Genomic DNA, 12,086 nt, shown 5'->3' with positions numbered 1-12,086 from the left:
ATAGAAAAATTAAATGACTTGTCTGAAGAGTTAAAAAGGAATTCTGGGATAAAAGATCCCTGGGAAAGATGGTTTGGTTGGATGACAGGATGGCAAAAGGCTTTAATGCAGATTGGTATGGCTATACTAATTTTTCTTTTTATTTTTGCTCTTCTCTTTTGTTGTGTCCTCCCATGTCTGAGAAAATCCCTCATGAAGACTGTTGACCAAGCGGCACCCGCTTTTACCCATCTCGAAGTTGATGACCAAGAATCTCAAGACATCAACTCACCCTGTCTGCCGCTGCAAACATTCCCTTTTGTCGATAAAGTGCAGGAATTCTAGGAAGGGACTAGCTCAGGGACAGTATCTGTCAGTGAATGGTAAAGGCCCCATGTGGAGAAGTGGTGGGTTAGCTGCCATGGGATACCCTTGGGTGTGAAGCGTTCGAGAGCCATACTGACGGATGGTTAGCCTATTAGGGTCAGATCTAGGGACAGCCTTGCACTTTGCATTAACATCTAGCTAGCGGCCACGGGGTTTCTGTGCCTTTGGGTTAACACGTCTTCTGATACTAACATAATAAAGTTTTATCTCTTAGAATCTAACATTTCATAGGGGGGACTGATGTGGAATTATTAAAAATCTATATTGTACTTGTATTGAATTATTGTACTAACTCCATTTTAACTTTATACTGTGACTTCGTCCTCCATTTTGTCCTCCTAACCTGACTTCTTCAATCCTCCATTTTGTCCTCATGACTTAACTTGTTCATTTTAAAACTACATTACGTGACTGAACTTCTCAACCCAATTAATACAGTAGACAAAGACCGTGTTTCCTTCAAGGACAAGTACCAGGAGGTGCTGGCTACTCCTTAAGACTTGCTGGCTACTCCTTAAGAGCTTATAAGATAGTACAGTTTGAAGGCCACAGAACACAGTAGTAATGAAATGTTCTATTCATAAGAGACCTTGCACCTGGACATAAAGCCTGATATCATTGACCGTGTAAAATGACGCTTAGGACCCCCTTGTCCCCCACCCGTGTCCAGAATAACCCCACCTCTGATGGGTGGGCACGGGACTAACCTCTTAATTTTACTAACCAATAGGTAAGACACTAACTCCGTCACTTAACAATTAATCCAATTGATGATGTTTATTTGCTGATATTCTAATAATCAATGATGACGCAAAATGCCTCTTAAAAGGGCCTGCGCGCCCGCTTTTACTACACATGCCAATAAACTTTCTCGAAGTTATTTTAACCTGAACCTCGTGTGTCAGACTTAATTACTTCAGCGTATATACGCAATTTAATTTTATTGATTTGGACAGGAACAGATAGACTTTGAACATTTTGGTTTACTTTCAAAAAGTACCATAACAAGACAATAAAGTGTCATCTATTGTGTGTGATAGAAACAATGACATCTAGCAATTGTTAGTAGATGAACTAAAGCTACAAATGGATAGGTGTCTAAGTCAAACGCTGTGGGCAGGGCCGGACTGGGAATTAAAAGCAGCCCTGGAAAAAAATATTTACCAGCCCCATAATGCGTTGCGCCAGCATAGTGTGCAGGTACAGAGTTAGAAAAGAGAACTTAAATTTAAAAACTATTACTCCAACGTAAAAAAAAGCACTCATAGGCTTCAAAATAAACAAAAGTGCTTATTTATTTTAAGCAGACGTGCCTTTGCATGTAATCAATGTTTCAGTCCAACTACCTTGACATATTAAGAAAAGCTTGGTAATGGGACTGAAATGGTGAATGTATGTAGGGCACAACTGTAAAAAATTGACGTTATCTTGTTTATTTTGGGTGCGCTCTTTACTTTAAATATGTTATTGTGCTGGAGTATGCACCTAGCAACAAGACTCGGACAATATCTGCTCATTACATATGGTACATATTAATGACATTTCTCGTATTATGCATATATAAATGTACATTAAAGGACCACTCTAGTGCCAGGAAAGCATACTCGTTTTCCTGGCACTAGAGTGCCCTGAGGGTGCCCCCACCCTCAGGGACCCCCTCCCGCCCGGCTCTGGAAAGGGGAAAGGGGTAAAAACTTACCTTTTTCCAGCGCTGGGCGGGGAGCTCTCCTCCTCCTCTCCGCCTCCGTTCCTCCCCGTCGGCTGAATGCGCACGCGCGGCCTATGGACGCTTTCCTATGGACGCTTGCGTGCTCTCACTGTGATTTTCACAGTGAGAATCACGCAAGCGCCTCTAGCGGCTGTCAGTGAGACAGCCACTAGAGGAAATAGGGGAAGGCTTAACTAATTGATAAACATAGCAGTTTCTCTGAAACTGCTATGTTTATAAAACAATTAGTTAACCCTAGCTGGACCTGGCACCCAGACCACTTCATTAAGCTGAAGTGGTCTAGGTGCCTAGAGTGGTCCTTTAACATATGTGTAAATATAATAGGTATATATATATATATATATATATATATATATATATATATATATAAAAAACACGAAAAATACCGGCAATCAAGGATTTTCAGCAAATCAAATCTTCATTTATTTCGAAGAAAAGAATCGACGTTTCAGCTCCTCACAGGAGCTTTCATCAGGACAGCTTTCATCAGGACAGAGCTGAAGTGTCGATTCTTTTCTTCGAAATAAATGAAGATTTGATTTGCTGAAAATCCTTGAGTGCCGGTATTTTTCATGTTTTGTATTATTCAGCCACCAGAGCACCAGGTATTTTTTTCTTATTGTCATGGTTGGAGTGCAGGGGCTATCTAGATTTAGATATATATATATATATATATATATATATATATATATATATATATATATATATATATATATATATATATATATATATATATATATATATAAATCTAGTATACATGTATAATATCTAATATACATGTCATATACCAGTGGCGGATCCAGAGCCTGATCCCGGGAGGGGTACTTATAGATTATTTAAAGAAAAAATCCATACACAATAACCACTACTGCTCTGTGTAGTGGTTATGGTGCAAGGTGTGCCGGGGCCCCCTCACAGAGTAAGTAGTCAAACCGTTTAAGAACTGTTTGACAACTTACCTGGGGTCTGCTGGGATATGGGGCTGTATTAGGGTATAGGAGCAGTGGTGCAATGTGTGAGGGGTGCAGTGTGTGTGAAAGGTTCAGTGTATGTGTGTGTGGGGGGGTGTAGTGTGTGAATGCGTAGGGTGTGTGGGGAAATGTGTGTATGGGAGGGCTGTGAATGTGTGTGTGTGTGTGTGGGGGGGGCAATGTGTGCATGGGGGCAGTGTGTGAATGTGTATGGTGTGTGTGTGGGGGAAGTGTGTCTATGGGGCTAGAGTTCACTCTCAACACTGCGACCACCAGGAATTCATGGTGGTCGCAGTGGTGAGATTGAACTCTAGCCCATAGCTCCAGGGCTAGAGTTCACTCTCGTGAGAGCCGGAGCATTGCCGTGGTAACCGCGGCAACGCTCTGTGCTCGTGCGAGAAGGACGCAGAGGAGCCGGCTGGCAGTGGAGAGCCTCATGGGGGGGGGGGGGGAGTCTCCCCTCTCCTTCCCAGTCTCTCTCTTCCCCCTCTGCCTCTTTTTCTCCCCCTCCCCTTGTGTGTCTCTCTCCTTTCTCCCTCTGTCTCTTTCTCCCCCATTTCCCTGTGTTTCTCTCTCCCCCACATCTCTCTTCCCTCTGTCTCTCTCTCCTCCACATCTCTCTTCCCTTCTGTCTCTTTCTCCCCCTTTCTCTGTGTGTCTCTCTCTCCCCCACATCTCTCTTCCCCTCTGTCTCTCTCCCCCCCTTTCCCTGTGTTTCTCTGTCCCCCATATCTCTCTTCCCCCCTCTCTCTCTTCCCCTCTGTCTCTCTCTCCCCCTTCCTCTCTCTCCCCCTTCCTCTCTCTCCCCCTCTGTCTCTCTCTCTCCCCCTCTGTCTCTCTCTCTCCCCCTCTGTCTCTCTCTCTCCCCTTCCTCTCTCTCCCCTTCCTCTCTCTCCCCATCCTCTCTCTCCCCATCCCCTCTCTCCCCATCCTCTCTCTCCCCATCTGTCTCTTTCTCACCCTTTCCCTGTGTGTCTCTCTCTCCCCCACATCTCTCTTCCCCTCTGTCTCTCTCTCCCTCTTCATCTCTCTTCCCCTCTGTCTCTCTCTCCCCCTTCCTCTCTCTTCCCCTCTGTCTCTCTCTCTCCCCTCCCTCTCTCTTCCCCTCTGTCTCTCTCTCTCCCCTTCCTCTCTCTTCCCCTGTCTCTTTCCCCCCCTTTCACTGTGTGACTCTCTCTCCCCCTTCCTCTCTCTCTCCCCCTCTGTCTCTTTCTCCCCCTTTCCCTGTGTGTCTCTCTTTCTCCCCCTTTCCCTGTGTGTCTCTCTCTCTCCCCCCTCCCTCCACCATCTTTCTATTGCCCCTTTTTCCCCTCTGTGTCTCTCTCTCCTTCCCCCATCCTTTCCCAGTGCCCCTCTGTTTTATTTCCCCCCTCCCCTCCCATTTACCTGAGAGGAGTCAAGGACTCAAAGGGGCCGGCCGCACTCCACGCTGGAGCCGCCGGACCGGGTGGCAGCCTCGCCGGTCCGGCGGCACTCCTGTCAGGATGTCACTCAGGCAGACTCGCTGAAGGCTGTTGGAGGAGGGAGGAGCATGTCTCTGTACCATGCTCCCTCGCGGTTCCCACAATTCTCTGCACAGAAACCGCGAGGGAGCATGGTACAGAGACATGCTCCTCCCTCCTCCAACAGCCTTCAGCGAGTCTGCATTAGTGAAAGGAGTGCCGCCGGACCGGCCACCCGGTGGCACATACTTGCTCAGAGCAGCCCCCAGGTGCCGCGGCCCACCGGGAAAATTCCCGGTATCCCGGTGGGCCAGTCCGGCCCTGGCTGTGGGCATTTAGACTGTGAAAAAATAATAATAGGGGCTAACCTATCCAAATCAAGCGTAGCTTTTTCTAGGGAAACCTGGGTAAACAATTGCTCATTCACTGACAGCAATTATATTAAAGGGAATGCTCAAAATCTGTGCAATAGGAAAGGGCTATTGAATATGTACAATATATACAGCAAAAGTGGGCTCAGAGGTAGCTATGATAACCTGATCTGGGGACCATAAAAAGTGTACCCTGTAGTCCAATTGTGGATATAATTGTGGATTGTGTGTGAGAGTGCTGTGGGTGATGTGTGTGACGGTGATGTGTGTGAGAGTGCTGTGTGTGATGTGTGTGAGGGTGCTGTGTGTGATGGGTGTGAGAGTGCTGTGTGTGATGGGTGTGAGGGTGCTGTGTGTGAGAGTGCTGTGTGTGATGGGTGTGAGGGTGCTGTGTGTGCTGTGTGTGAGAGTGCTGTGTGTGAGGGTGATGTGTGTGCTGTGTGTGAGAGTGATGGGTGTAAGGGTGCTGTGTGTGAGGGTGATGTGTGTGATGGGTGTGAGAGTGTTGTGTGTGAGAGTGCTGTGTGTGAGGGTGCTGTGTGTGATGGGTGTGAGGGTGCTGTGTGTGCACTGTCTTTTCAGATAAAAGACACTTTGTGCAGACTGGCGTTGGCCCATATGGCAGAGCATATAGGCGGGGCATTGTGATGTCACATGGTGGGTAGGACATATGGGGGGATGGCAAAAAATGTTTTGCCTAGGGCGGCAAAACTGCTTGCACCGGCCCTGCGTACTAGAGGAGTATGGGACTTTTGACTTCTCTGTTTTCTGATTGATTGTATTTCTTGAATGATGCTGTGGGGTTTTAGTAAAGAGAGACTTAAGCAAAATATAAAGCCTCCTGTTGTAAAATTAATCTATTATTTTGTTCGGTGCGTGTTTCTTTCTAACTCATGTGACACATAGGATGGATATAGAACTATTCATCTTATTTTCCCCTAAGGATGACGGCCTGGCGGCTGGATCGGTAGATTGACAGTCCTGTTGGGGAGGCCTGGCTGCTGGTTCAGGAGATTGACAGTCCTGTTGGGGAGGCAGTCCTGGTGGCTGGCTGGGGAGGACTGAGGCCCAGAAGAGGGTACAAAGAGATACACAGAGGGGCTTTGAAAGGGAAAAAAAGAGACACAAAAAGAGGTTGGGGGAGAAACAGACGCTCAAAGGGGCTGGGGGAGAAACAGATGCTCAAAGGGGCTGGGGGAAGAAAGAGAAACACAAAGAGGCAGACATACACACAGAAAGGCGGGGGGTGGGAGACATACAGAGGAGTTGGGGTAGAAACAGGCACCTGCTGGGGGAAAAAAGAGGCCTGCCAGCAGCAACCGGCCAGCCAACCAGCCGTCAACAGCAGCCAGCCACAGCAGCGAGCCTGCCAGCTGCAGCAGCTTGCCAGCAACATTAATTAAGGTGAGAAGAGCCAACTTGGGCTGGGTATCAGGCATCTACGTTATATCACTATAATGTAAATTTGGGGCCAGAGTGTTAGAGAGACCCGTCTCCAGGGCCCGTTAGACTCCATTGTAGTCTCTAATGGGGCCTTGAGGAGACTGTTTCTAACATACAGTTTACAAATGTGACAAACGCCCTGTGGTCTGATCATTTGCCACGAGCTCCTGGAGGAGCCTGCTTGCCAGCCTCCTGCCTCAGGACTATAAGCCCTGAAAAATACCTTACCCAATGCACATTAAAAGGCTCCGTTCATGTGATTTATGTACTTTTGTACCCGAGAAAGAGAGACCGACCGTTAGCCCTGATTCACTGAAACGGTTTTGAGCATAGGACCATGTGCATGGTCGGTCAAAATTATGACTTCCATGGAAATCTCAAACACCTGAACCGATCTGGGTGATTTTTGGATATGTTGGTCACCCAGATCGGGGCTATCAGGGGATGTAACGTTTGTGGGGGTTTTATGTGTTTTACAGGTATTTGGGGGGGTTTTATAATATTGTATGTTTTTTCTATGCCTGGAAATAATTGAGTTAGTTCAGTTCCTGACTCAATTATCTCTCCGGCACAGAGGAGCAGTTTTTAACTTGTAACTAGTCCCCTCTCAGGTCCAGAAGAGGGATTATCCTGGTTGTGTGAGAGTGTCAGGGGTGTGTTTACTTTGTCTCTGTATTGTATAAAATCAGGCCATTGAGCCTGTATTTAACACATTCATTTTACCCCTTCATGAAGTCTAGGCTCATGTTTGGGGGTTTGGGTCACTACTCTGCTGGAAACAGGAGAGCTATAATCACTGCAGCACTTGGGATTCAGGAGACTACTAACGGATATACTCAGCCAGTATATATAGGGGATCCGTTACAACAAATTTGTGCAAAAAATATTATTGACAACATTAAAACAAATGGTGGGTATTTATTACATTTTAAAGTTCCGCCCCGGGTGCCAAATGCTCTAGATACACCCCTGAGTCCTAGTAACGGTCTGGGGAAGCAGTATTGACAGTTGACTGGGGAAGCAGTCCTTGTGGCTGTCTGTCTGTGTAGGCTCTGGGGAGGCAATTCAGGTGGTGTCTGTTTGGAGTGTTGTAGTCCTAGTGGCTAGCCTGAGAGGTAGTCCTGGTAACAGTCAGGGAAGGCAGTCCTGGTGGCTGGCAGTCTGGGGAAACAGTCCTTAGTGTCTGGCTATCTGGAGAGGTAGTCCTGGCAGTTGTCTTGGTAGGTAGTTCTGGTGGCTTGGGGGTGGTAATCCTGGTAGTGTTCTGGAGAGGCAGCTCTGGTGTCTTGCAGTCTTGGGATGCAGTACTTGTAGTTGTCTGGGAAGGCAGTCCGTGTGACTGGCTGGGGATGTAGTCCTGGTGGCTGGCTGTGGAGGTAGTCCTGGTGGCTGGCTGGCTGTGGAGGTAGTCCTGGTGCCTGGGGAAAGCAGTCCTGGCGATTGTCTGTCTGTGTTGGTAGTCCTGGTATCTGTCTGGGGAAGCAGTCCTTATGGCAGTCTGAGGAGATAGTCTTGGTGGCAGTCGTGGTGATAGGGGAGGCATTCCTCGTGGCTGTCTGTCTGGGAAGGTAGTCCTGGTGGCTTGGGAGACAGTCCTGGTGGCAGTCTGAAGAGGCAATCCTGGTAGCAGTCTAGAGAGGTCATCCTGGTGACTGTCTGTCTGGGGAGATAGTCCTGGTAGCAGTCTGGGGAGGTTGTCCTGGTGGTTGGGGAGGTTGTTCTGGTGGCTAGCAGTCTAGGGAGGCAGTCCTGGTGGCTGGGGAGGCAGTCCTGGTGGCTAGCTGTCTGGGGGGCAGTCCTGGTGGCTGGGGAGGCAGTCCTGGTGGCTAGCTGTCTGGGGAGGCAGTTCTGGTGGCTGGGGAGGCAATCCTGGTGGCTAGCTGTCTGGGGAAGCAGTCCTGGTGGCTGGGGAAGCAGTCCGTGGCTGGGGGAGGCAGTCCTGGTGGCTGGGGGAGGCAGTCATGGTGGCTAGCTGTCTGGCGGGGCAGTCCTGGTGGCTGGGGAGGCAGTCCTGGTGGCTAGCTGTCTGGGGGGCAGTCCTGGTGGCTGGGGAGGCAGTCCTGGTGGCTAGCTGTCTGGGGAGGCAGTCCTGGTGGCTGGGGAGGCAGTCCTGGTGGCTAGCTGTCTGGGGAAGCAGTCCTGGTGGCTGGGGGGAGGCAGTCCTGGTGGCTGGGGGGAGGCAGTCCTGGTGGCTGGGGGGAGGCAGTCCTGGTGGCTGGGGGGAGGCAGTCCTGGTGGCTAGCTGTCTGGGGGGGGCAGTCCTGGTGGCTGGGGAGGCAGTCCTGGTGGCTAGCTGTCTGGGGAAACAGTCCTGGTGGCTGGGGGGCAGTCCTGGTGGCTGGCTGTCTGGGGAGGCAGTTCTGGTGGCTGGGGAGGCAGTCCTGGTAGCTAGCTGTCTGGGGAAGCAGTCCTGGTGGCTGGGGGAGGCAGTCCTGGTGGCTGGGAGAGGCAGTCCTGGTGGCTGGGAGAGGCCGTCCTGGTGGCTGGGAGAGGCCGTCCTGGTGGCTGGGGGACGCAGTCCTGGTGGCTGGGGGACGCAGTCCTGGTGGCTGGGGGACGCAGTCCTGGTGCCTGGGGGAGGCAGTCCTGGTGGCTGGGGGAGGCAGTCCTGGTGGCTGGGGGAGGCAGTCCTGGTGGCTGGGGGAGGCAGTCCTGGTGGCTGGGGGAGGCAGTCCTGGTGGCTAGCTGTCTGGGGGGGCAGTCCTGGTGGCTAGCTGTCTGGGGAAACAGTCCTGGTGGCTAGCTGTCTGGGGAGGCAGTCCTGGTGGCTGGGGAGGCAGTCCTGGTGGCTAGCTGTGTGGGGAAACAGTCCTGGTGGCTAGCTGTGTGGGGAAACAGTCCTGGTGGCTAGCTGTGTGGGGAAACAGTCCTGGTGGCTAGCTGTGTGGGGAAACAGTCCTGGTGGCTAGCTGTGTGGGGAAACAGTCCTGGTGGCTAGCTGTCTGGAAGGCAGTCCTGGTGGCTAGCTGTCTGGGGAGACAGTCCTGGTGGCTAGCTGTCTGGGGAGACAGTCCTGGTGGCTAGCTGTCTGGGGAGACAGTCCTGGTGGCTAGCTGTCTGGGGAGACAGTCCTGGTGGCTAGCTGTCTGGGGAGACAGTCCTGGTGGCTAGCTGTCTGGGGAGACAGTCCTGGTGGCTAGCTGTCTGGGGAGACAGTCCTGGTGGCTAGCTGTCTGGGGAGACAGTCCTGGTGGCTAGCTGTCTGGGGAGACAGTCCTGGTGGCTAGCTGTCTGGGGAGACAGTCCTGGTGGCTAGCTGTCTGGAAGGCAGTCCTGGTGGCTAGCTGTCTGGGGAGACAGTCCTGGTGGCTAGCTGTCTGGAAGGCAGTCCTGGTGGCTAGCTGTCTGGAAGGCAGTCCTGGTGGCTAGCTGTCTGGGGAGACAGTCCTGGTGGCTGGGGAGGCACGGTTAGGCTCGGTTTCAGTTGCACAGCTGTCATTGAGCCAATGAGTGAGCGGGGGAGTGCATCACATGGGAGGAAGGGCTTATTATGTATGTTGCAGGCAGGGACTGTGTGTCCGGAGCTCCTCATTCCCCGGTGCAGAGGCTGCTGGCTGGCTCCTGTATGCCTTGCTCTCCCTGCACACAGTGAGCGGGGCCAGGCTCGCCGACACTGACATACCGGGGTCCGGGTGGAGGGAAGTCACAGACACCCACCGAGGAGAGCACCCACCGCACCGCTGCCATGCTCTGCTATGTGACGAGGCCGGATGCGGTGGTCATGGAGGTTGAGGTTGATACCAAGGCAAACGGGGAGGACTGTCTGAACCAGGTAATGAAGCTTTGTGGGGGGCTACCAACCGGGGGTCTCCGGGTGGCTCACTCTGGGCATCTTAATATGCTAAATGTTATAATAAAGGGATTATTTCCCCCCCTAGCCAGCATTGCTGTGTGTTTACTACCTGTTCTGTCTGGTCACTTCTTTAACCCTTGTTTTTGTTTTCCTGAGTTCTACAATAAGTGCACCCACTGCCACTATTTACTGTCAGATCTCTGTAACTCGGTACCCAGCCCCCATACTGGGCTACCAGGCTGTGAGCCATTCACTGCCTCCTGTGTGCCCACCTAGGCTGGCAGGAACTGTGCCCAGCTCTGCCTCTGCTCTCAAACTGTTGCTTTTCCTACAATTAAGGTGGAAACATGTCTAGTTTCAGCCCACACACTGCATATGCGACTTATTTTTTTTGCTGCTTTTTATATATCTCTTCATTGTACACCTAATCCTTGTTTTTCACATTTATGCTTTGGCTAAAAATATCTCCATTCTGAATTCAGGTTTCATGTTGTGTTTTAAGACTGACTGGGGAAACTTTGCAGTAGGTTTTAAATACTTCTCAGTGTAAAATGTCTAAAATGGGCTTCTCCTAAAGACATCATATATAATTCATGGTGGTTGCAAATTGATTATTTATGTATTTATTACCTGATTGACCAGTTGGAATGAACCTGCTGTAAAAATTGGGTTAATATTTGTATAATGTATGATATGTAACCTATACTGAATTTGTATACTTAATTTAGCATTCAGTAACACAATTTTATAGTAAACTTGTATCAAATTGCCAAAATTGTGATCATGTCCTTTATGGGTTACAAAGTTGATGTTTTTGAAGGCAGCCCGGTTTCTTTGTTTGCGTCTGCCTGTAATTTGATCCATGTGTTGTTTTAGCTATGATTTGAAATGTGCTGGTTTTAAAGGTATAGCACACTGACTGTAGCATTGGGCTACAGGTTACATTAGCAAATACCTGGTTTTTATTATATATTTTTCTTTATTGTGAACTTGGTGCGCAAGTCTATGTCATCTAGTTAAATGCTACTGAATTTTCAGTAGTGCCCATGGCAAAAATTGTGCTTCCTCTTTTACAAACTAAGTATGTGGTTTTAGTATCTCTCATACAGAATGAAAACATTGCTTCCTGCTTATGGCTATCCTACATCAACTTAATTTCAAACCCACACACAAACGTTTTGGAATGTTGATTCAGGTTTTATAAAACTAAACTAACAACAACAAAAGCTGAGTGGGAGCCTTTCTCCTTTTTTTTTTTTTTTTTTTTTCCCTCAACTTGTTTCTCATTGTATTTTTTTTTTCTTCTTTCTCAAATGTCATAACTTTCTGCATGTTTCTCGTTGTATTTAAAACATTGGAATTTTTCTATTATTATTATTATTATTATTATTATTATTTATTGCCATTTATATAGCGCCAACAGATTCCGTAGCGCTCTACAATATTATGAGCGGGGGGATGTAACTATAAATAGGACAATTACAAGAGAATTTACATGAACAATCGGTTGAAGAGGACCAAATGAGCTTAGTCTATAGTGGGTGGTGTATAAGACACATTAGGACAGGAAATATCAATCAAATAAGGTGGGAGTACAATCAACAACAGTACAATCAAATAATGTGTTTGGTACAGCAGGGGAAAAAAAAATAATTTACACGTCTGTGAGCTATAAAATGTATAACAAGTAAATTGGTGAGAATTTCAGAGATACTTCAGCGGTGTTTTAAATTTAGTCTATGTAGACCACTTGGCAAATAAACCTGCCCAAAATGGCCAAATTTACCCCAATATATTTTGTGTATTTACTAGATAATTGCTGTGTTGTGAACCTCCCTTATAAGATCTGCAGCTTGGTGTTTAAAGATGTTCTAAAAGCGTATATGTCCAGGCCTTTTGTATCCCAGGTTACATTTTACATTTGGTGCAGACTGGCAGTCTCCAAAAGCAAACACTTGAGCTCTGGGTAGC

At 48.7% G+C, this 12,086-nt stretch overlaps 1 protein-coding gene across 1 annotated transcript in view; it reads left to right on the top strand.

Annotated features, from left to right (window-relative positions):
- The first annotated feature begins 9,815 nt into the window (after window positions 1-9,815).
- MYLIP (myosin regulatory light chain interacting protein) overlaps window positions 9,816-12,086 on the top strand; it is a 35,662-nt gene continuing 33,391 nt past the window's right edge. The window contains exon 1 of the mRNA XM_063451700.1: window positions 9,816-10,094. Coding sequence (XP_063307770.1) covers window positions 10,008-10,094 — 87 coding nt within the window. The 5' untranslated portion in view covers window positions 9,816-10,007. The remainder of the gene's footprint in view (window positions 10,095-12,086) is intronic.

Source organism: Pelobates fuscus, chromosome 4, assembly GCF_036172605.1.
Source record: "Pelobates fuscus isolate aPelFus1 chromosome 4, aPelFus1.pri, whole genome shotgun sequence".
NCBI classification, from domain to species: domain Eukaryota; kingdom Metazoa; phylum Chordata; class Amphibia; order Anura; family Pelobatidae; genus Pelobates; species Pelobates fuscus.
The sequence above is the reverse complement of the archived record's forward strand: the minus strand, read 5'-3'. Positions and strand labels throughout refer to the sequence as shown.